At 37.7% G+C, this 26,436-nt stretch overlaps 1 protein-coding gene across 1 annotated transcript; it reads left to right on the forward strand.

Annotated features, from left to right (window-relative positions):
* The first annotated feature begins 785 nt into the window (after window positions 1-785).
* On the forward strand, window positions 786-24,475 carry bbof1 (basal body orientation factor 1). Its single transcript, XM_056470431.1, is given in 14 exon segments — window positions 786-864; window positions 1,056-1,308; window positions 8,037-8,102; window positions 8,711-8,854; window positions 8,934-9,014; window positions 9,095-9,165; window positions 13,040-13,184; window positions 16,376-16,716; window positions 19,923-20,063; window positions 20,216-20,311; window positions 22,492-22,554; window positions 22,756-22,820; window positions 22,823-22,847; window positions 23,926-24,475. Coding segments are annotated over 14 exon segments (2,082 nt in total). The 5' UTR covers window positions 786-823.
* The last annotated feature ends 1,961 nt before the right edge of the window (window positions 24,476-26,436 follow it).

Consider the following 26,436-nt stretch of genomic DNA (forward strand, 5'->3'; position numbering starts at 1 on the left):
TTTAATAATAGTTATTATTTATTGTGATCAATTTGGGATAAATTGTTTGTCTGAATTATAAAATCTTTGTATTTCTTAAATTACAATGAATTACAGAATTGTGTTGTCTCCATTTATACTGAGGTGTCTTATTTGGATAATATGTATTAAATTATTTGTTAAAACAATTTGATTTCATTATTTAAAATATTTTTTTCTTTATTTTATTATGTGGTGACGTGGTGGTGCAGTGGGTAGCGCTCTCGCCTCAGCAAGAAGGTTGCTGGTTTGAGCCTCGGCTGGGTTAGTTGGCGTTTGCATGTTCTTCCCGTGTTCGCGTGGGTTTCCTCCGGGTGCTCCAGTTTCCCCACAGTCCAAAGACATGTGGTACAGGTGAATTGAGTGTGTGAATGAGAATGTATGGGTGTTTCCCAGTGATGGGTTGCGGCTGAAAGGGCATCCGCTGCGTAAAACATATGCTGGGGGTGATTCATTCCGCTGTGGCCACCCCAGATTAATAAAGGGACTAAGCCGAAAAGAAAATGAATGAATGAATTATTTTATTACTTTATTTAACCATTTTCAGAGACCCCCAATATTCTTGCACACGCCATAGCCTTGTGGTCCCAGTAAATAAAAAGATACTCTAAAATTATTAAAAGATAATGTATGTTTGTATATGATGTCGTATATAATTTATGATATTTTCAGAAATTGTGAGTTCATGGAAAGACATAAAGTTAGTAGGATGTGACGTGTGAGGTGGCGGTCTCCAAGGCAATAGTTGTAAATAAACTCATCCTGACGCGCACGAACGAACAGAGCATACTGAGTACAGCGAGAAATGCCGATTAAAAAAGGAAAGAAGGGAAAGAAAGGAAAAGGGTGAGTACAAAACAAACATTATTCTTTCTGTTCGTTCTATAGTTTTGTTGAGGTAAAAAAAACGCGAATTCACCATTTATGAACAATTTGAAAAGTTATCTGCATAGTTTTACTTGAGAAAATTAAACCCTGCAGCCAGACTCCACAAACATATCACGCAGTCACTCGCCTTTCATCCTCTTTTAATCTAGCAAAGGAAAGAAGGATGGAAAGCAGGAGTCTAAGCGGGATAAGGAGTCTGATTTGGAAAAGGCGAAGGCGAACGCGGCTCTGTGGGAGGCGCGCTGTGACATGACGGAGAGCGCGCGCGTCGAGTACTGTGAAGCTGCACGACGACTGAACAAAACCAACCAGCAACTCAATGACCAACAACACAACACTGAGAAGAGCAGCATCGAAATCATCGCTGTGCTGAGAGACAAAGACATGCTAAACGAAGAGAAGGTTTTTAATTCTTCAAGCTTAGGTTTCTATAAACCAGAAAAAGAAAATGCTTAGGGGAGAGCGAGGCACAAAGTAACACTTTTTGGTTTTGGTCAAATAATGAACAAAGTAATGGTGTTAGACAAAGCATTTTTTTTGCCAGGAACACATAAGCCACTCCTACAAATGAGCACTGAAATTATGATCGCCGGACCTATGGTTTTTGTGCAGTATTGCCAAAAGGTCTAGGAGTATAAATGTTACTATTTACAGACAGGGGGTTAGTTGTATCACATGCATATAAAGGCAGATTTCACACAATTAATTAAAATCCAGCTTACTTACAATAGTAGCTATATTTCCTCAGTAATTGGCTCATTTCTTTTTTTATTCTACATAGCACAGTATGTTTATGTATTTATTTGTTTATTGGATAAACACATTTGAATCTATTTGCCTTATCCATTTCTCCATTATTATACAATGCATTTATTTGCATTATTAGCAATAAAATAATTTTATTTCTATGAAAACATTATTTTCTATTAAAAAACATTTTTATTTAAAAAGTTCTCAACATTACACACAAAATAAATAAAAAAATTTTTACGTTTAGTCGGTGTCCAACAGTGTGTGGCTTAATTGTAACCCTGTTACAACTAACCCCGCTGTGTCGTGTTTTCCTCAAAACTGACTAGCAGTCACTGTGTGTGTTTAACATCTTTCAAAATGGTTTAATCTTTTAGCCTAGAAGACTGTAATCACAACAATATAAGATTTTACATTCATACTTTCACAGATTTTTTTAAAATAAAAACAAATCGGATATAATAAAAAATACTTTTAGGCTGCAAAAATGGTTTCTCCTGTGTTTCTCATCCAAATTTTGCCGAACTTTTTCAATAACTGGCAGGAAGACGTCTGCCGACACTGTGGTGAAAACCTTAGAAGCATGGTTAACCCTGAGCAAATACCTTAAAACTCTGTGTTAAATTTAACCCCGCGTTACTTTGTGCCCCGCGCTCCCGTAATGTTAAATGACATGTCCTAAAACAACAACAAAAAGCTTGTGTACCATTTCTAAAAGAAGTTTATTTCAAACTTCTGAGTATGTAAACATTGAAATGATGGAAACTTAGGGTTTTGTGTTTCAGAATGGGAGCTGTAAAACCTCGAAAAGTGGGTACCCAGCTAGAAAATTTTAGTTCTCTACATGTTCTGAGAATATTATCAAGCAATGTTGCATTACTGTTTTCAGATAGAAAAAGACAGCAAAACATTTTCTAGAAACATTCTAACCACATTTGCTGGTAACAATTTTAGAATATTACCTTCTAACATTTTTATAACATTATTAGTGGGTAGTTTTATTTAAGTTCCCAGAATGTTCTCTTTAATGGTAGGAAAACATTCTCTAAATACATTCTAAATACGTTTTGAAGTAACATTGCTACAACATTGTACACTAACATTTTGTTTTATTTCACTTCCCAAAACATTCTCTTAAAAGATAGGAAAACGTTCTCTAAAACATTGTAACCACATTTGGTGGTAACGTTAGAACCTTATTTGGGCCAGTTTTCGTTTAGTTCATAGAATGTTCTTTTAAAAGATAGGTAAACATTCTCTAAAACATTCTAAACCCATTTAGTGGTAACATTGTTGAAACATTATACTCTAACATTATTAATCATTTTAAAGTATTGTTTTATTTTACTTCCCAGAACATTCTCTTAAAAGACAGGTAAATGTTCTCTAAAACATTCTAATACCGTTTATAGTTACATTGTTGAAATATTATACTCAAAAACCTAGAGCAGGTATTTTGTTCTAGTTCACAGAAAGCCTTCCTTAAAGTCAGCACATTATTCTCTAAATATTCTTCACGTTTGTTAATAACATTGTTTGATTTCTTTTTGTTTCCAAAATGTACAGTAACAATATGACAGACACAAAACCATTTAAAATATTTTATTTTACCGTAACAATGTGAAAAAGAAAGTTTAAACCACTGCATTTTCTTACATTATTGTGCTCATTGTATAACGTGTAACAAATAAAACATAAAAAGAAAACAATAAAAAAAAAAAAAAAAAACAGTTTTAGAAAGAGTGGTTTTCTTGAATTTACTTAAAGACAGAATTAACAGGGCCTCTCCCCTCTGGTGTTGCACCTTGAGTTGGCCTTCCATTATCCACCTGCATAGAGAATAATAATTAAAATCTATAATGTCTGATTTCTTGATTATTTAAGACACCAACAGCTAGTACAAATCATTAATAATTGATTTGTTTATTAGGGGGCTTTCACACTTGGTAGGCTTTGTTTGTTAAAAGAAACTGCAGTTCAAACGAAAGAAAGACATGAAAACAAGTGCATATCAAACAAGTTTAAACAAACAAAGATGTTGTCTAACTAAATTATTTACAACACAAACTAATGCCACTGCACTGCACTGGGTCAGAGACATGGCTCTCCTACTCAATCTCACAGCATTTTGAGATTTTAGATGAAATCTAGACATAGAAATGTTGTGTTAATGGGACAAACTATATATTTTTGTGTCACCCAACACTATAATTAAATCTCATAAACTAAAAGTAACAGAACAATTTTAAAGTGATGAGGATTAAAAAAAAAAAATTAATTGTCTGACTGACATGAAAATAAAAGTCAGGCTGTCATGAAAATAATAATTGAACATAATTGTCTTTCTGTCTCGTTATTGAAAAGCAATTATGTTCTTATACATGTCTCTAATGTGACCATGAGAATGTTGTTAATTTCGTTTTATAAAATATTGTGAAAACGTTTTCTAAGAGAACATTGTTTAATCTGGTGTCATTTCAATAATCTTAAAATGTTTTTAAAATGTTGCAGATAAAATGTGCTAGCTTTGTTTAAATGTCTTATTGCTAGATTATTCTTCAAAGAATATTCCACACCTCACATTTCAATTATGTTCTAATAACATGTCTCTAATGTGACTGAGAATGCTCTTACCAGGGGCGTAGCGGACATTTTAAAAGTGGGGGGAGGGGGGATGGGGGGGGCGGCTGTATGAGATCATATGTTCAAATAATTATTAATCACCTGTTTTAAATGGTCTGTCTCTAAAAGGCCACCCCCCGGTTGCTACGCCCCTGGCTCTTACTTTGGTTTTATGAAACATTGTGAAAACGTTTTCTACCAACATTTTCAAAACATTGCTAGAATGTTCATGTTCATTGTTTGGAAAAAAACATTTTTTGAATATTCATTGGATATTACATTACAATGTTTTTTTAAAACATTAACACAACCTAGGGAATGTTAGCCAAAGTTGAGAGAACGTTCCCTTCTAGCTGGGTAGTCTAAACTTTTAGTTATAGTAGGAAAAACAAATAGGTTTTCCAGCTGCCAGCATTTTTCAAAATATCTTATTTTGCGTTCAACAAAATAAGGAATTTCAAACCAGTTTGGAACAGGTGAAGGGTGAGTAAATGAAGACAGAATATGTATTTTTGGGAGAACTGTCCATTTAAGCAGCACAACTGTCAAACCTGGGACAGTGGGGTAGTCATTTTGAATTGAAAACCCCATCCATTCCCTCATTTTACGGTTAACATACTCCTTAAGTTTTTGCTTAACTTGCTTTCTCAAACAAACACATCCGGTGTTCTAACATTCAATGGAGGATAGTTCACATAAAAATAAAAATTCAGTTTACTCAACCTCAACTTGTTCCAAACCTGTTTAAGTTTCTTTCTTCTGTTGAACACAAAAGAAGATATTTTGAAACATGTAGGAAATTGGCAACCGTTCATTTCCATATTTCATTATTTTTCCTTCAATGGATGTCAATTGTTACCAGTTTTCAACATTCTTCAGAATATCTTGTGTTGTGTTCAACTGTAGAAAGAAACTCATAAAGGTTTTGTTGGATTCACTTTTGAGTGAATAAATGATGAGTACATTTTAGTTTTTGGGTGAAATATCCCTGTAATAGAGTGCCTATTAAGTCATAACGATTGGCTTATATTCTAAATGTTAGTATTAAGGTCATATATTAGCTAGTGTGCCCCAAATCAACAATAGAATTCACATTCAGAACAAATAAATGGCTGGAGCAGGCACAATGGTATCATGCAGTGTCTGCAAATACAGCTGGATAACTTCCAACATGACCACTTGCTTGCACAGGGAGTGTGTACCTGTTGCGCTGCGTATTATCATTGCACCTGCTGCAGCAATGGTATGGCAGCAAAGTCCCTTGAATAATATGTCAGAATGAGAGTATAGTTCCTAGTCTTAATAGCCTAGAAAATAGCAGCATTTCATTTCCTTCTGATACACAATGTTACAGAAGTGTCAAGCTTTAGATAGGACTATTTTTGAAACTTTCGTTATTTTTGTGTGAGATGCTAACGGTCTAATCCAATTCAATGATCTGTGCTAAGCTAAGCTAAGCTGAAAGTGTTCTCGACAGACTCAGATTGCATTCAAAAGTGATAAAACTACTATTTTTGAAAAAAAGAAAATTGTTCCTTTAAATGTGAAATGCGAATGGCAGCTAAGTAGTGCATTCACACTGAGAATCCTTTAAAGAATAAGTGCTCTTTAAATACCCTGATGATGCATTTATTTGACTAATAAAAAGAAGTGTGGAATGTTGAACACTTAATGTAATCAGCTGTCACAGTTTAGCTTATGTAGCAAAAGGGAAGGTATGAAAGCCCGTTCCTGCCACTGAATACAAAAAATAAAAAAATAATTAAATACAATGTAAAAATTATAAAAATTATAAAGTCAGAATTCTGAGTTATAATTTAGAGTTTTTAGTAAGTCAGTGCAATAGCCTAGTGGTTAGTGCGCCGACATATAGTGCACTAGCATGTCAGGGCATCCCAAGTTCGAATCCCAGCTTGAGGACATTTCCCTACACCCCCTCTCTCTCTCCAACTTTGCTTTCTGTCTCAATACTGTCCTATCTAATAAAGGCCAATAATTAGTCTTATTAACTCGGAATTCTGACTTAATAACTCGCAACTCTAACTTCATAACTCGGAATTCTGACTTCATAACTCGGAATTCTGACTTTATAACTCGGATTTCTGACTTAACTCAGAATTCTGACTTAATAACTCGGAATTTTGACTTAATAAATCGAATTCTGACTTAATAACGCACAATTCTGACTTTATAACTCGGAATTCTGACTCAACTCAGAATTTTGACTCTGTATCTCAGAATTCTGACTTAATAAATCGAATTCTGACTTATTAACTCGGAATTCTGACTTAACTCGCAATTCTGACTTTATAACTCGGAATTCTGACTTAACTCGGAATTCTGACTTATTAACTTGCAATTCTGACTTCATAACTCGCAATTCTGACTTTATAACTCGGAATTCTGACTTCATAACTCGCAATTCTGACTTTATAACTTGCAATTCTGACTTTATAACTCGCAATTCTGACTTCATAACTCGCAATTCTGACTTCATAACTCGCAGTTCTGGCTTTATAACTCGCAATTCTGACTTTATAACTTGGAATTCTGATTTAATAACTTGCAATTCTGACTTTATAACTCGGAATTCTGACTTAACTCGTAAGTCTGACCTTATTGCTCAGAATTCTGACTTAATAACTCGAATTCTGACTTAATAACTCGGAATTCTGACTTAACTTGTAAGTCTGACCTTATTGCTCAGAATTCTGACTTAATAAATCGAATTCTGACTTAATAACTCGCAATTCTGACTTTATAACTCGCAATTCTGACTTCATAACTCGCAATTCTGACTTTATAATTTGGAATTCTGATTTAATAATTCGCAATTCTGACTTTATAACTCTGAATTCTGACTTAACTCGTAAGTCTGACCTTATTGCTCAGAATTCTGACTTAATAAATCGAATTCTGACTTAATAACTCGCAATTCTGACTTCATAACTCGCAATTCTGACTTTATAAATTGGAATTCTGATTTAATAATTCGCAATTCTGACTTTATAACTCTGAATTCTGACTTAACTCGTAAGTCTGACCTTATTGCTCAGAATTCTGACTTAATAAATCGAATTCTGACTTAATAACTCGCAATTCTGACTTTATAACTCGCAATTCTGACTTCATAACTCGCAATTCTGACTTCATAACTCGCAATTCTGACTTTATAACTTGGAATTCTGATTTAATAATTCGCAATTCTGACTTTATAACTCTGAATTCTGACTTAACTCGCAATTCTGACCTTATTGCTCAGAACTCTGACTTAATAACTCGCAATTCTGACTTTATAACTCAGAATTCTGACTTTATAACTCAGAATTCTGACTTAATAACTCGCAATTGCGCCTTAATAACTCGCAATTCTGACTTAATAACTCATAAATCTGACTTAATAACTCACAATTCTGACTTTATAACTCAGAATTCTGACTTTATCTTTTTTTTTTTTTAATATATATATATTTTTGCCGGGAACGGGCTTCCATAGGGAGGAGCTATTGGACACTGAGGGAAATTTATTATTTATTTTTATTATAATTTTGAATTGTGCCAGCAAAATTCTTCCAAATAAGCTATAATGCCAGTTAGTAAAACAGAGTCATAGACAGTAAATTCATACACTACACGCTTGAGATTACAGTGCATAGCACGACAACTTGAAAGTCTTATGGGTTTGAAACAACATTAGTGTGAGTAAATTACAGAACTTCAATTTTTTGTGAACTAACCTTTCCCTTTTGTCTTCTCAGATTACTGCACTGGAACAACAAATACATCTTGAGAAAGCAAGGGCCTCTCAGGAAAAAGAGAATTTGGTAAGAATACAATTTGATCTCATAATTGAGTATCATAGTGTCCCATTTAAAAATGTGTATAGCAATAAAGAGTGTATCACAAAAATACACAAATAATGAAACTGAAGATAATTATAAACATTAAAATCATTTATCTGTGTGTGTGTTTTATTTTCAGCTTCAGATGATATTTTCAGTTCAATGGGCTTTTTAAAGTCCGCATGAACTGAAAGTTGCTGCAGACATTTAATTTAGTATAATGACACATTTTCAACTGAAGCAGAACATTGAGTTAGGGGCGGGGTTTTACTTTTATGCTCCTCCTCTCATCCTTCGCTTGCAGCAAACTAATTGTTCAAGGGGCGTGGCTATGTATATTTTGAGCAAGCCGTAAAACTGACATCATCAGAGAATGAGTGCCATTACAGCAAATAGTTTGATTTTAATGAAAGATTAACAAAACAAACTGTGTTTTAAACTTCTGTGGCTTAACATGGATTAATTGTTCACTTTAAGACTAGCTATGTGCGCTTGCAAAATAAACATTGCAAGCATTGCAGACTTTTAAAATGTTTATATTTAGCTTTAATTTGACAACAGTTTTATAACACTACTGATTCAAATTACAGGTCACAAAATACACTCTAAAGATCAACGAGCTGGAGGAGAAATTCAAGAAGAGATGCAGTGAGTTTAACGTGATTCAGGATGAGCTGAAGATCATCAATGACTTCCTTAAGAAGAAGCCCCAAATGGAGCAAGAACTCAGAAATGTACAGTTTATTCTGTTGATTTCTTGCACACATCATGAACATGTATCACAATAAAACACTGTTTATTCTTATTGTACAGCTGAAAGATGCTGTGGAGAATGCAGATTTAGAACACAAGAAAACACTTGCAAGAATGGAGGAAAAGTTCTTAAATAATAAGGTAAAGATGCTAAAAGTAAATTGCCTTTTAACAAAATCGTCCCCATTCGCTCAGTTTGTCCTTTTCTGTTTTTTCGTAAGGTTCACCTGGAGAAAGAATCTGAGCAGAGGATTGCTGTGCTTGCAGAGAGAGCTCACAATGAAGCCATCATGTAAGCATCTTCTCAAGGCTGCTTTAGTAAACTAAAATTAAGATGAAAAATAAAACATTTTCATTCATTCATTTTCTTTTTGGCTTAGTCCCTTTATTAATCCGGGGTTGCCACAGCGGAATGAACCGCCAACTTATCTAGAACATGTTTTACGCATGTTGCCCTTCCAGCAACAACCAGTAACTGGGAAACACCCATGCACACTCATTCACACACATACACTACTGCCGATTTAGCTAACCCATTTCATCTATACCGCATGTGTTTGGACTTGTGGGGGAAACCGGAGCACCCGGAGGAAACCCCCGCGAACATGGGGAGAACATGCAAACTCCACACAGAAATACCATTTAACGCAGCCGAGGCTGGAACCAGCGACCTTCTTGCTGTGAGGCGAATGTTATACCCACTGTGTGAATGCAGGAGTGTATGGGTGTTTCCCAGTTTTGGGTTGCAGCTGGAAGGGCATCCGCTGCGTAAAACCAAAGACTATAGAATACACAAGACATGTCACTCGTATCTTTTTGAATAGGAAATATATGGTGAAAAAGTCTGCCTTCTTGTACAGGAGCCAATCTTCGATCACTATATGGTGAAAAATCCACCTTCTAGTACAGGAGTCAATCATTGATCGGTATATGGTAAAAAAGTCTGCCTTCTAGTACAAGAGCCAATCATCGATCACTATATTGTGAAAAAATTTCCACTTTCTAGTACAGGAGCCAATCATCGATCGGTATATGGTAAAAAAGTTCGCCTTCTAGTACAAGAGCCAATCATCGCTCACTATATTGTGAAAAAATTTCCACCTTGTAGTACAGGAGTCAATCACCGATCGGTATATGGTAAAAAAGTCCGCCTTCTAGTACAAGAGCCAATCATCGATCACTACATGGTAAAAAAAGTCCACCTTCTAGTACAGGAGCCAATCATCGATCACTATATGGTGAAAAAATGTCCACTTTCTAGTACAGGAGCCAATCATCGATCGCTATATGGTTAAAAAGTCCGCCTTCTAGTACAGGAGTCAATCATCAATCGGTATATGGTAAAAAAGTCCGCCTTCTAGTACAAGAGCCAATCATCGATCACTATATGGTGAAAAAATTTCCACTTTCTAGTACAGGAGCCAATCATCGATCGCTATATGGTAAAAAAAGTCCGCCTTCTAGTACAGGAGCCAATCATCGATCACTATATTGTGAAAAAATGTCCACTTTCTAGTACAGGAGCCAATCATCGATCGCTATATGGTTAAAAAGTCCGCCTTCTAGTAAAGGAGCCAATCATCGATCGCCATATGGTGACAAAGTCCGCCTTCTAGTACAGGACCCAATCATCGATCGTTATTGACTGATGATACTCTGGGGGAGGGGCTTGGACCAGACGTGAGTTTTGCACGCAATTTTGTAGAATTTGACATTTCCCCATTCAGACAGAATGCCCGAGCATGCTGCCCGAGAGGCGTTTCAAAGATGGCCACCAAGTTAAATGACTTGTCTTAAAGGGACTTTGGTAAAACATATGCTGAATAAGTTGCCGGTTCATTCTGCTGTGGCGACCCCTGATTACTAAAGGGATTCATCCGAAAAGAAAATGAATGAATGAATGAAAATAAAAGTATTCAAAATAAGTGAAAACTAAGTCTAAACTTAATTACTGAAATAAAATAATAATCAGCCAATCAGAGTTAATAAGCAATCAGTTTTTGGGACAACTTGATTGTTTTATGTTTAATCCACTTAAATTTGTTAGCATAATCGACTTGTGTTGGGACAACATGAATAAACTCACATAAAAAATAAATTATTGTCTGCCACAAAATGTCAATTAGGCATTTTGCTACATACATTATCTTTAATATGATGAAAGTTTATCATTTCTTCTGTATAATTATATTCATTATGGAGGCTTGAGCCAACATACTGTTATATTACATAAACGTATTATTATTCTTCCGTCTCCTTCTTTTAAGAATGCATCTCCTCCTAAACCATTCATACTACAACCCCCAAACTAACTCCAAACCTCCAAACTGTACTGAATTAAGTTGCTATATCTTTTACAACTGATCCCACAATTTTATGACCTCATAACTTTGTGCCAGACTGTCATACAGACTTAAGGTTGGGCTCATTTAACTCAGACTACCAATCTGCCAATCACTGATGACCTTTTGAACTTACTAGCCACATCGTAGCAACCACTTACAGCACCCTAGTAACTCTCCCATAGACTTCCCTTGTAAAAAAACTGCCTTTGACTTTACATACTAACAACATACTAATCATATTAGCAATATTCTGAACCATACTAGAAACATACTAATGACAAACCAATCCATACTAACAAACATACTAATCATACTAGCAACATGCTAATTTATACTAAATTCATGCTAACAACATGCTAGTTTATGTTAGAAACATGCTAGCAACATGCTAATTCATATAAGAACCATGCTAATAAAATGCTAATTAATGCTGGAAACATGCTAATTCATACTTGAAACATGCAAATTTGTTAGCAATTGCCTAGCAACTACTCAGAACACCTTAGCAACCACCTAGCAACGCCTTAGCAACCACTCAGAACACCCTAACAACCACCTTAACACCTTAACAACGACCTAGAACACCTTAGCAACCGCCTGATAACCACTCAGAACACCCTAGCAACCACTTAGCAACACTTGAGCAACAACTTAGAACAACTTAGCAACCGCCTAGCAATCAACTAACAATGCCTTAGCAACTATCCAGAATCCCCTAGCAACCACTGAGCAACACCTTAGCAACCACTCAGAACACCCTAGCAACCACCTAGCAACACCTCAGCAACCTCCTTGTACGCACTCACCTCAGCAACCGCCTCGCAACGCTTTAACAACCAGTCAAAACACCCTAGCAGTGCCTTGGCAACCACCTAGCAACCACTCAGAACACCCTAACAACTGCCTAGCAACACCTAAGCGTCCACTCAGAACACCCTAGCAACCCCTTAGCAGCCACTCAGAACCCCCATCAACAGCCTAGTAAGAAACATGCCAATGCCTACAAGAAGCATGCTAACCTACATGTAGTTATGACTGTTTCAAACTTTTTTAAAATTACTTCAATTATTAAAATTTTAAAACTACTCCAGGCTGCATGGTGGCACAGTGGGTAGCACGATCACCTCACAGCAAGAAGGTTGCTGGTTTGAGCCTCAGCTGGGCCAGTTGGCGTTTCTGTGTTCTCCCCGTGTTGGCTTGGATTTCCTCCAGGTCCTCTGGTTTCGCCCACAAGTCCAAAGACATGCGGTATAGGTGAATTGGGTAAGCTAAAATTGTCTGTAGTGTATGCGTCTAAATGAGAGTACATGGATGTTTCCCAATGATGCGTTGCAACTGGAAGGGTATCCGCTGCATGAAACATATGTTGAGAAAGTTGGCGGTTCATTCCGCTGTGGCGACCCCAGATTAATAAAGGCATTGAGCTAAAAATAAAATGAGTGAAATAATGAATGAACTACTTCAGACTTTCAGACTCTGCTTTCTGAAGCCACCACAAAGTTTGTCAACGAACTTTACTTTTCTAGTTTAAGATGAATTTCTGGTTTTGGTTCAGTGTCTGTTCAAACAATTCTTTTTATTACTGGTTGCACAAGAGTTGTACAAACATTAAATTAAAGCTCAATATAAAAAAATAAAATAGAAACTAAACTAAAAACTAACGAGCTGAAAATAAGCAACTTTAAAAATAGTATTGAAATAAACACTAGTTTAAAAACGCAAAACTATATTGTCACTATGCCACAAATTTTTTTGAACTGTGTTGGGGATTTATTTTACATGAGGTAAATGAGCTGTTATTCTCCATGTTGACTCCATCAGACACCTGGATGATGCTTCTCGCTGCATGTTTAAGGAGAATGTGCGTCTAAAGAAAGCATTGGGTTACCACATTAAGGAGGTGGAGGATCTGCGGAAGAGTAATGCAGCGCTGGCTGAAGAAAACGACACGCTCGCTTTGCAGAAGGTGACAACACAACACACTAGAATTAGCATCTTTTCTGTTTAATGTTAAAAAATAATAATTTTTCTTTTTAAAGACATTGTTACTTTGTCAAAGGACGCATTAAAAATGTGTTGAGAAATAACATTTATCTAGTGCTCAACAATTGGAAATCACCTTTACCCCCTCATTCCAGAACTGGATTTTCCACATGAAATCTGTTATTCAGATTTAGAGACTCAGATTTTTAAGGACTAGCTCCATAAGAAAATTTTTGGCTGCTTGGGGTCAATTTCTTGATTTATTTGACAAATCTATATCTCAAGAGCAATCCTCTGAGGTTCAAACCCCTCTGAGGTTTAAGTTATATACCCTTTCTTACAGTGGTGTAGTCCTAAAAAAAGGTGGTGTACTATTACCCACCAAACACAAATTTTAAATAAAAGTAGGCAAAGAAACGACGAAAGTCAATGTTTCTTTGATTTATTAGCTATATATATTCATTCATTCATAATCCTTTATTAATCTGGGGTCGCCACACCGGAATGAACCGCCAAGTTATGCAGCATGTTTTACACAGCGGATGCCCTTCCAGCTGCAACCCATCACTGGGAAAACAAAGAAAAAGAAAAAACTGAAGTGATTGCGTTTGGTAACAGAGATGCGGTTCTCAAGGTGAATGCGTACCTTGGCTCTAAGGGTCAAACAACAAAAAATAAGGTCAAGAATCTTGGTGTGACTCTAGAGTCAGATATGAGTCAGAGATAGTCGTGTCAAAGCAGTAACTAAATCGGCATACTTTCATCTCAAAAACATTGCAGGTTTCCAGTGAGGACTTGAAACTTGTTCATGCTTTTATCAGCAGCAGGGTGGATTACTGTAACGGCCTCCTCACTGGCCGTCCCAATTAGACAGTCAGACAGTTGCAGCTCATCCAGAACGCTGCGGCCAGGATTCTGACCAGAACCAGAAAATCAGAGCACATCACACCTGTCCTCAGGTCTTTACACTGGCTCCCAGTTACATTTATAATAGATTTTAAAGTATTATTACTTGTCTATAAATCACTAACTGGCCTAAAACCTCAGTACATTACAGATATGCTGACTAAATTCAAACCTAATAGATCACTCAGATCTTTAGGATCATATAAACTAGAAATTCCAAGAGTTCAGTCAAAGCAGGGTGAATCGGCTTTCAGCTATTACGCCCCCCGCTGCTGGAATCAGCTTCCAGAAATGATCAGATGTGCTCCAACATTAGGCCCGTTCAAATCAAGACTGAAAACACATCTGTTTAGCTGTGCCTTTACTGAATGAGCACTGTGCTACATCCAACAGATCGCACTATTGTGTCTTTCTTTTCTTTTTCATTCTTTTATAACCTGTTTTAACACATTTTAATCAGTTTTTAATCATTTTTATTTTCTTATACTTGTCTCTTTTATTCCTGTTTATGTAAAGCACTTTGAATTGCCACCGTGAATTAAAATGTGCTATATAGATAAACTTGCCTTGTCTCTCTAGTTTTGATTGTTTTGTGACTACAAAAAAAGAAAGAAATTACATTTATAATGTTTTTTTTAGAAAATGTAGAAAATGTATCAATAAAAAAAAAAATCAAGACTAAAGAAAGGGTTCAACCAAAAATAAAAAAAATCGCTCCTTTAAAATTGAGGGACCTTTAAAAATAAGACAATATTCTATCAACATTATGAGAACATCAAGTACGAGTAATGCCCTAATGATTTTCCAAGAATGTTCTAAAAACGTAACAAGAATGTTCCAGAAACATTATTTTAAATAAAGCTACATGCTAACATTTACACTAATTTTAAGGAACTTTACTTAACATTCCCTGTTAGCTGAAAAACAATCAAGGAATATTTGTTTTTTCACTCCGCATCAACCACTCCTTTAATTTAAAAATAACTTACAATGAGAACTCTGTAACACTTTATAATAACTGCACACTATGAATCATTTATTCAGCATTAGCATCTAGTGATTTCATTATTTGTTAAGCATTAACTCTACATTAATAAACATTAGTAAGCAGTTTATAACTGCAGCTACAAATGCTGTATTCTTGACTTATAAGCACATTTATAATGTGCTTAATAATTGTACTTTCATACTTTGTTACTGATTTATTTTTTTATTACTAAATGAAGTTTTGCATTATTTATAAACCAGATATTTAAGTGTAGTTGGTGGTTTTTAAGATGATTCAGAATGAATTAATAAATGATTAATAAACTATTCAAATCAACATTTACTTATTATTATTCAGGGATATACTAATAGTTAATTTGTATGTTAATAAATGCTTTATTAATTCAACTTCATCCAGTTTTGTGACCTAATCTAAAGTGAGGATTATTATGCTTTATAAATCCCTTATAAATGACAATTAAAAGCTCATAATCTAATGAACAATAATCTTTGCAATCTTATCTAAGAAGTCAAACATTGCAGAATAAGAGGAGTATCAAAATACGACAACAAATTGGATAAAACAACAACAATATAATCATTTAACAACATAATAGGATGAAATGTTTAATTTTATTTCAGATAAGGTTGCAAAGATTTATTTTGTATTTGATACAGTTTTATTTGTGTATCTTCAAACTGTATAATGTCATTTATATTCTTTTTTCCTGTTTAGAATTTAACTGAGCCTTTGATTGTCATTTATAAGGCATAAATAGTCCTTACTTTAGATTAGGTCACAAAACTGGATGAAGTTGACTTATTAAAGCATTTATTAACATACAAATTAACTATTAGTATATGTCTGAACAATAAGAATTATAAATGTTAATTTAAATAGGTTATTAATCATTTACTAACTCATTCTGAATAATCTTAAAAACACCAACTATGCTTAAATAACTGGTTTGTAAATAATGCAATACTTCATTTAGTAATGAAAAAAATGATCATAAACAAAGTATGAAAGTACAATTATTAAGCACATTATAAATGTGCTTATAAGTCAAGAATAGAGCATTTGTAGCTGTAGTTATAAACTGCTTACTAACATTTATTAATGTAGAGTTAATGCTTAACAGATAAGGAATTCACTATTTGCTAATGGTTAATAAATGGTTCATAGTGTGTAGTTATTAAAAAGTGTTACAGAGAACTCTTAAAAAAAAAAGAAGCTTGTATGTGAAGCAGCACACAATCTCAGTTTAATCCCCCCTGCAGGAATCCACCCTGGAGTCTGCCAACGACACCATCTCCAAGCTCACAGCACAGCGGAGCAGAGTTTCTGAGCTGCGGATGAAAGTGTCCACACTGGAGCAGACCCTGGCCAACCTGGTGTCTACGTTTGAGAAGGAGAAGAACGAAATTAAGCAGTGTGCGGCAATCAGAGCTCAGGCCGGCGGTGTAGAGCTGGACAAACTGCAGAAAGTGCTGAACGTACGGGACAGAGAACTGAGCCGAGTGAAGAGAACAGCTCGCAGCGTCGTGGAGCAACGATCCAACATGGAGATCCTCTTCAATGAGGCTCTGAACCACGTGAAGCAGGAGATACTAATGCACAGGTGCACTTCAGCATTCATTCACTAGATAAAACACTAGTAGAATGACCCACAATTCAAGTAATAGGAGCGCGATTTCCTCTCATTTATCTTGCTTTGTGTCAGATTATGTGGTCTCAATATCAAATGAACAATGTCAATTCTAAAATATGATTGCGAATGCCAAATACATTATCAGGCCTCCTGAAAATGTTTGATTCTTTTTCAAATATTATCCAAAAGCTGTTTATCAGAGAAATATCTTCTCAGTATTTTCTTCTATATTTTTCAGCATTTCTTTTATTTTGGCTCTATATTGGCTCTACATATGTCTATGTTTATATTATTGGCCCTCTTAAGCCAGTGTTTCCCAACCCTGTTCCTGGAGGCACACCAACAGTACATATTTTGGATGTCTCCCTTTTCTGACCCATTAACTTCAGGTGTTGGAGTCTCTTCTGATGTTATGATAAGTTGATTCAGGTGTGTTTGATTAGGGAGAGGTTGAAAATGTGGACTGTTGGTGTGCCTTCAGGAACAGGGTTGGGAAACACTGTCTTAAGCAATATTTGTTTGGATCACTGGTCGGTCAGTTATTTGAATAATGTGATCAGAACATGGAATACAAAAGGAGATTTTATTTACAACACAAATAATTGGCAGCAAATTTGAATAAGTTAGTACTGTAATGACATTTAGTTTCTTTAAAAAAAAACTTCTAAAACATTTGTTTCTGTAAAACCTTGAAATTCATGTCAAGTCAAGTCAAGTTAAGCTTTAGGCCCAATACCAATTCTACCCCTTAGCCCGTCCCCTTACCCCTACTCCTCGTTTTGCGCATTTATGTGAAGGGGTAGGGGAGTCCTAATTCTCTTTTTCTTGAAGGAGTAGGGCTAAAGCCTGGTTTATACTCGAAGCGTCCTCTAGTTCGCTTAAATGCATGCAGCGAATTTGACTTCATCGCTGTGTTTGCGGAGGTTCGCTTTGGGTGCGTGCGACATGATTTCGGCCAGCGGAGTACATGATTTTTTTGAGACTTGAGCGAACAGTGCGCGCAGCACCGCGTTTGATTTGAGTTGATTATGAAAAACTTTGAAGAGATTTTGTCTGAAACAGTACAACTGTACAGACATCTTTATGATCCATGATCATAGAGATAACCTGATGATCAATAATTTTTGGCTAGAAATTGCAACAGTAGTGGGAAAAAAGGATAGTTTTTGTTAAAAAAAAAAACCTGAGGGATTAGTTTGTTGAAACCAAAAGAGGCCATGGCAAAAGTGGAGACCCAGGAACACAATTACAGAAATATGTTTTTCCACCAGTGATAGGTTTTACACTTATGTTTATATCACAATTTAAAACAATTTAATAGCTACAAAACTAAAATTAAAGAACAAATTATTTCTTTGATAACTGGAAAGGAAAATTTGAACCTAGCGGTTGACGATATACTAATGCCCTGTTTTTCTAGGCTTTATTGGTGATAATGGTCAGAAATGTTGGACCATTATTGCCTTTTTAGCGCTTTTATTCTTGCCATAATAAAAAATATATTTTTAGAGCAACTCATGTTCTCTTGTCATTAATATTTTAATAAACTTTATTAGGTAGAACTGTTCGAGATATGAACAAAAGCGGGTGATGCATCAAAGAGTGATAAAAAAAAAATCTTGAATGGTTATAAAAATCCTTATAATCATTAAAATAATTTACAAAAATAACAAAAATAATTAGCTAAAAAATCTCGGATGATAATATTGATATGACGTAGTTCCGGAAACATCCTACTTCTCTGTTTATCCGTCTGACTTTACGGTGGGTTTCTTTTGACCGCCCCCTGTCGTTTTAAAGAATATCACAACGGCCAACGCGACAAGTATAAAAGCCTCGTCCATTTCACGAGGTGCATGCGCAGTCAGCGGAGGTGCGCGATGTGGCTCCAGGCGAAAGTATAAATCCAGCTTAAGGGGAAGGGGTAGATACCCCTTCGAACGGAGATTTTTTAGGACCACATTCAAAACCAAGGAGTAAGAAAATTTCCCAGAATATACCAGCCACAATGGCAGTATAGCTGCACCCAGACAAGAGGAGATGCACAATTTAGTATTTTTTGTAATTATTATGAATTTTTGTGTAAATGCGCAGTAAAGTTACGATCTTAATACCACATTAAATCTTTATGATAAAATGATATATGCCTTCAGTGATTTCCTGAAGATAAATACCAAAAAATAACACAACTGGAATAACTACAGCAGTCGTGATCGTCTGATCTCATATGAAGCAAGAGATCGCGATGACATATGATGACGTGTGCAGGTGCTGTAGTGCTGTCCCATTTATTGGGAGTAAATTTTTAAGCCCTTTTCCTTCACACTCAGTTTTAAGGGCCAAGGGGGAGGGGTACAAAAATAGAATTGGGATTGGACCCTATTGTCATTCCGCTATGTGTGGACATTTCAGCCATCATACAGTAAACATCCACCATCTTCTCATCAGTGACGTGTATCTAAATACAGTCTCTGGGTTAATGTGTGATTTTGGACATCTTCTTGGACACTTTGAAAGCTTCCAAACAGTTCGCTGCAGTTATAAATCGCTCATGTTTTGAGGTTGTTCATTATGATGCAATTTACCTTCTATGTGCGATTTGATTGGACAGGAATCACAGGACTGATTTTTCTAAACTCCATAGACAAGAAAAAATAAAATAGTGACTGCAGGTTGAGGAAAGGTGTGAAGTAAAAGTAACATTACTGCACTAAAAATGTACTTAAGGGAAAGTAAAAGTACACATTTTTAAAACTACTTAGTAAATTTCAATTCCTGAAAAAAGCTACTCAATTACAGTAATTTGAGTATTTGTAATTTGTTACACCACTGGTTTTGGATAAGTTTCTTTTCATTTTTAAATCTCAATTCTCAACCTGCAGTAAATACACTATAAATGCATTCAAGCCACTTCTGAGCTGCAAAAATTGTCAATTCTTCTGATCAATTATTTGTACAGACTTATACAGTAAATTAATTTGCTTATTAAATGTAAGAGTTTGACAAAAAAATGTAAAAATCATTGCGTAATTATCCTAAAATAATTTTCCTAAAATTTCTAATATCCTAAAAAAATATTGAGAAATATTAAATCTTTAACATCACAGACACCCAACTCACTCTAGAGATAATATAAATACAAGCCTTCAAGCCTTTTGTTGCATGATGTTCTGCAGACAGGAAGCAGAGGTGAATCATAGCAGGCGGATGGATGAGTTCTTATCAGGCAAAAGAGAGAAGGCTCACATTCACACCATCAGCAAAACTCCTCACGGCACCAGCAGCTTGTCTATTGCTTTGAATGAAGCTGAAAAGTGGTAAGAGCCTAATACATTTCTTCTGTGTTTTTTGGGATTAAAAAAAAAATTTCATCAAATGAAATGATCACTCATCTTGTGCTTAAATATCTGCAAGATGTTTTTCCATTAGCAAAACTGTATGTAACCTCAACGTGTCCTTTCATCATCAGTCTGAAGAAAGCCGTCAGTGTTTCAGAGATGAGCTGGGAACAGAGAGAAAGAGTTCTCCGGCTGCTCTTTGCCAAAATGAATGGCCTGAAATCAAAGTAAGTACTTCCTGGTGGATACTGACCTGAAGTTTGGATGGCAAGCAAAATGTTTAGTGTAGCTATACAAATGTATGCCGGTATTTGACCTTTTCTGGTTCATTAAATGAATCCAAGAGCCAGTTTCTGTGCCTGAAGATCGGGTTGTCGTGGTCCTAACTTTCGACCACCACCCGTTCCACAATGCTCCTTTGGGTTAAGTCCGGCCGGGTTTCGTGGGGCAAAAACCCAGTCTCCAGGCGCTCACGTACGAGCCCGGGCTGCGCCATACCGGGCGATGTCGTGGTCCTTGATGTTTTTGTACTCATAAGGGGTTTTTGAAACGCACTTAGTCTGAGCTGTCACTTGAGACCTTTTTGCCTTGGGAGATCCTACCATGGGCATTAGCCCCCAACAACATAGGATCACTCAGGCACTCAAACCCCTCCACCCCGATAATGTGGCAGTCCATATCGAGAGAAGTCAACTGAGGTGGCTCAGGCATTTGGAATTTTGTTTGGAATGCCTCCTGGACACCTACCTAGGGAGATGTTCCAGGCATGTATCACTGGGAGGAGGCCTCGCTGGAGGGACTATGTCTCTCGGCTGGCCTGGGAACGCCTTGGGATCCCCCGGAGAAATTGTCAGGGGAGAGGGAAGTCTGGGGTTCTCTCCTAAGACTGCTGCCCCTGCGACCCAGCCACGAAAAGCAGTAGAAAATGAATGAATGAATGAATAAATGAAACCACATTAATCAACACAGGCTCATTGGTAATATGTGCCCAGGGCAACATTTTTGGGAAACTGCAACTATGTGACTAGGCATACGCTTGCCTGCATTTTCTGAGTAAAACGAATGTTACGGGACAGTATGACACAGCCAAATTCTGTTCCTGTTCACGCTACAGTGTGAAACATTTACAGGCAGATGTTAAAGGGTTGTTTTCATGTGGAACTGATTAAATGCCACAAAAACAGCGTGATCCAAGCGTCTGTGATGTGTAATCGAATACACCTGCTCATCTCTGTATGGTGAGAGTGGTCAGTTTGCTTAGTAGCTTTCCTCATACTTGTCGTACTTGGGACACAGGGTGAACCATGGTCGAATCCAGCTTTGAGAACGACATAAACTTATTATTCTTCCGACTTCTTCTTAGACGATTTTAAGAATGCATCTCCTTCTAGACTGTTCAAACTGCAACCACCAAACTGATCTGATTTTCGGTTTTCTGAAAACTGACCCGGAAATTTCAGAAAAGTCCCATTGACTTAACATTGGACCAAACTTTGTGACCTCATAATTTTGCACCAGACTGTCATAAAGACTTAAGGATGGGCTCATTTAACTCAGACTACCGATCTGCTTTCAACTTACTAGCCACACTCTAGCAACCACTTACAGCACCCTAGCAACTGTCCCATAGACTTCTATTGTAAAAAACTACCTTTGACTTTACATTGGACATACTAACAACATACCAATCATACTAGCAACATGCTAATGCATACTACAAATACACGAATCCATACTAGAAACATACTAATATACTAGCAACATGCTAATTTATATTAAATTCATGCTAAAAACATGCTAATTTATGCTAGAAACATGCTAGCCACATGCTAATTTATACTAGAACCATGGTAATTAATGTTTGCAACTGCCTAGAAACCACTCACAACACCTCAGCAACCACCTAGCAACATCTTAGTAACCACCTAGAACACTCTAGCAATGCCTTAGCAATGGCCTAGCAACAACTTAGAACACCATAGCAACCGCCTGGCAACACCTTAACAATGACTTAGAACACCCCAGCAACGCCTTAGCAACCACTCAAAACACCATAGCAACCATCTAGCAACACCTTAGCAATCGTTCAGAACACCCTATCAACCACCTAGCAAGAAACATGCCGATCCATTTTAGAAACATGCTAACATTTATGTAGTTTTTTTATCTATGCTGACTGTTTCAAACTCCTTAAAAACTACATCAATTATTTTAACTTTAAAACTACTTCAGACTTTCAGACTGGCCTTTCTCAAGACACCATAAAGTTTGTCTACAAATTTAACTTTTTCTAGTTCGATGTTGTTGTTGTTTTCATGTAATATATGCAATAATGATTGCTAACAAAATCAGCTAAAGGAGATGTATGGACTAACAAGTGTATATTTTTGCTTTCTACGCTTTGAAGGAAAGCAGTTCATGCTTCGGCTCTGACAGATTCTGAGAGGAACCAGTGTATAAGCAATCCTGGGTGAGACATGACAACAGATGTTTGCTTTGCTAACTTATAAAGCAAATGTGGATGTTTGCCAATCAATAAATCCTCATAATCATTGTCATTTTGTTGTATAATCAAAAAATGGCAAAATATGACTGTGAACTTTCTGAACTTGTTGGTCTGCACTTTCACATATTGACTGATAAAGCAGGGATCTGTCTGTGTTTTTAACAGGAATGAAGAGGAGCATTCCCATTCGACCTTTTTAACCCAAGCAGAAGTTTCCAGTTTGAGCTCCAGTTAAACCTCAGTGCTCTGCCAGATGTGTAGATCATCAGATACTATTGCAGATAAGAGACTAATATTAAAATACGAGCACATTACATATCAGTCCTAAAATCCCAGGAAGTGTTTATTTGTGTCTACACACTTAAAAAGAACCAAAGCGTGTTTTTGACATGTACTGTACATGTGTCAACATTGTTGCAAGTCAACCCTGTTACAAGTCAACATTGTCAACACTATTACAAGGCTGCACTCGAAATAAACTGTGTTGTTTTAAACCAGATTTAGGTGAAACATGGACAAAACCTACCAGTTAAAAACATACAAATTTAAATGACATTTTTAATCAAGCAGTTGTTTTTTTTTTTAGCATGTGCAATGAAATTACAGTATTTAGTTTAATTAAAACCAAAAACAGTGTCTTGGCATAAAAAGGCCCAAAACCACTTTACTGCAAATAGATTGAAATCTCTTTTATGCAATATTACAGTCTCGTGTCTCTGTTGTTGTTCCGTGTTCCATGTGCTTTCTGTTTGTATCATGTAATTCCTTTGATCTGTTTTCCCGCCATTTTTTGATGATCATTAGTTCCACCTGTGTCCTGTTTGTATTTAGTTCTTGTTTATTTATACTCCTGTGTTTTGTTCAGTCCTTCATCTGGTATTAAATTGTCATCACCCCTTGATTCCTGTGTGTTGATATTCCAGTGTCTCCAGTGAGTGTTTTGGTAATAAATACGTGTGTGTTTTGATAACTCCAGTGTTTTGGCATCTCTTTAGAAGAGAGAAAACCGGACCAAAACCGAAAATTTGCGATATGTTTTTCCCCTCCTTTTTTATTTAGTGTTTTTGCCCCAGTGTTTTTTTTCTCCTCCTCTCCCTGTGTTCCCATGGACCTCATCTATTGTCCAGAGTTCCTTCTCCTCCTGCTGGAGCAGTGGGAATTTAGCCTTGAGGAACACAACAGACTGCGTCTAGCCATAGCGAACAACACCAGCTATCCGGATGATGTTCTCTGTGAGTTTTACAACACGAGCCTGAATACCGCTTGCAGAGCACTGTTGTCTGAAGATGGTCCTCGAGGCAATTTTGCTGTCTATGTAAAGTGAACACTGTCAAGGAATGGATCATCGTTCACCGTCTGTGTGGAGGAAGACCTCGCCAGTACCACTCTGGACCCAGTGACCATCCAAATACCACCCTACAGCGAGGAGCGCTTGCCTGAGCCCGTCGTAGATGGAGAGCCATCCCCAGTGTATGAATCATCGCCAGTGAGAGCCGAAGAGGAGGAGCTCAAGGGACCATCTGACAAGGTGTTAGACGCCCATGCACCCACTGCTAAGGGTGAGCTGCTGCTGGATACTAGGAGTTTGCTCATTGACTTCTGGAGTGAAGTTATCCATTTCCCGCTGTTCCCAGACAGCAAGAAACCTGCTCCGAGCCCACTGTTCCAAGACAACATTATCCCTATTGCCAGCTCATTGTTCCCAGACAGCAAGAGTCCTGCTCCAAGCCCGCTGTTTCCAAACAGCATTATCCCTGCTCCTTGTCTGAGGTACCCTAATGACGCTAACTCTAGGGTCATGAGTAGCCCCACACGAAATCTGTGCGCGCAGAATTCCAGTGAAAACTCCAGTCATGAGCAACTTTCTCACCGCTTCCCCCGCTGATGTCTAAACCTACTGCTGCGCACTTCTCCTCTGCCCTCCAATCCTACGACTCCAAGTTGGCTCTCTTCTCCCTTGTCTCCTTCATGGGCCATCAGCCCACCAGCTCTGTCAGGCTTCCTCGTCCCTCCGGCTACGCCTTGGTCAGTCGTCGCCCTGCCTACGCCTCTAGACTCCATTCCTCTAGCTGCACCCTGTCATCCCGTCCTGTCGGCTGCGTTGAGCTCCTCTCTCCCTCTAGCTGCGCCTCGTCCTCTGTCGCTCTGGCTCCGCCGTGGGCTTCCGGTCCAATGTCTTCGCATTGGTTGGGTGAGTTGCCCGCTCCATCACGGCCCTTCGGGACCTCGGCATCACCCTCACCCTGCAGCTCTCCGTCTCCTCCTTGGGCTCCACTTCCATCTGCAGCATTTCCCTCGGTTGGCCCCCTGTAGTCAGCGGCCGCACCACCTCAATGGTTCCTCCTTCCTTCAGCTCCGCCCTGGGCCGTCCTCCTGACTGGGTTCTATGGTTCCTCCTCCAGCTCCCTTCCTGGCTCCTTCCTCCTAAGGGCCTACTCACACTTTGCTATCCGAACCATGCCCAGGCCCATTTCCCGGATCGTTTGAGAAGTGTGAGTGCACTGAATCGGGCTCAGGCACGGTTCACTTGGCCGGCCCTGGCTCGGTTGGAAGAGGTGTGCCTGAGCGCGGTTCACTTGGGCTTTGGCGCGGGACGCTTGTGTGTGAGTGCAAAACGCGTCTAAGCCCGAAACTGAAAGCGAGACGTGACATTTAAGGGACTGTTTCACGTGGATTTATTAATCATTCTTACTATTCAATGAATGCAAACTGTTGTAGTTTATTAAAGACGCAAACACCTCACTGCATCACAGCTGCGCCTTCAGCAAACCTCCTAATTCCTGCAGCATGAGGACTGTTTATGAGCGTCAAAAGTGGCATTCTGTTTGGCGAAATATCTGACTGTGTGTCACCACATCCCAAACAACTAAAACAATATAACGGAAGAAATCTCCACTGTGCTGAGCGAGAGCGCTTCTCTACTGAACAGTGCATCATCGATGACCTAAGCGTGCCCAGGCCCAAATGTAATGTGAGTGCGGGCCGTCAGGGGAGACGGAAGGGGGGACAAATGTGCTTTGGCCCAGTTCAAGTCAAATGTACATAGTGTGAGTACATCCTAAGACTCCTCCCTGGCCTCATCCTGCACTCAATGTTCTCCAGCTTTTTTTCTTGGCTCCTCCCTCCTGTGACTCCGCCCTGGTCTTGTTCTCCAGCTTTTCTCCTGGCTTCTCCCACCTAAGACTCCTCCGTGGCCATCCCCTCCCACCCTTCTGTTTTGTATTTGTTATGTTGAAGGCACGAGGTAACAAAATATGCATGTTCCGTCCATAACTAAGAGGTATCATGGAATGTATTGCAACAATATAACATTTTATTTAACGTGCAGTTTAGTTCATTTCTTTTTAAAAATACAAATTTTGTTATGATGTTCTCCCCGTGTTGGCGTGGGTTTCCTCCAGGTGCTCCGGTTTCCCCCATAAGTCCAAAGACATGCGGTATACGTGAATTGGGTAGGCTAAACTGTCTGTAGTGTGGATGGGTGTGTATGGATGTTTCCCAGAGATAGGTTGCAGCTGGAAGGGCATCCGCTGTGTAAAACATATGCTGGATAAATTGGCGGTTCATTCCGCTGTGGCGACCCCAGATTTATTAAAGGGACCAAGTCGAAAAGAAAATGAATGAATGAATGAATGAAATTTTGTTATGTTGAATGGCAGTTGATTACTTTAAAAGAGCATTATTCGCTGAATTTCTGACAGTTTCATGTGTCAGAGTTTATTAGTGTCTGCGGTGGAAGGTTGATAACTTGCAGATCTGATATAATTTGGTCAAGTTTGACAAAAACTTATTATTATTTCCGAAATGCCCCCTGATCTTGAAATCATCATGATGGCTGACTCCGTT

Source organism: Danio aesculapii, chromosome 13, assembly GCF_903798145.1.
Source record: "Danio aesculapii chromosome 13, fDanAes4.1, whole genome shotgun sequence".
NCBI lineage: Eukaryota > Metazoa > Chordata > Actinopteri > Cypriniformes > Danionidae > Danio > Danio aesculapii.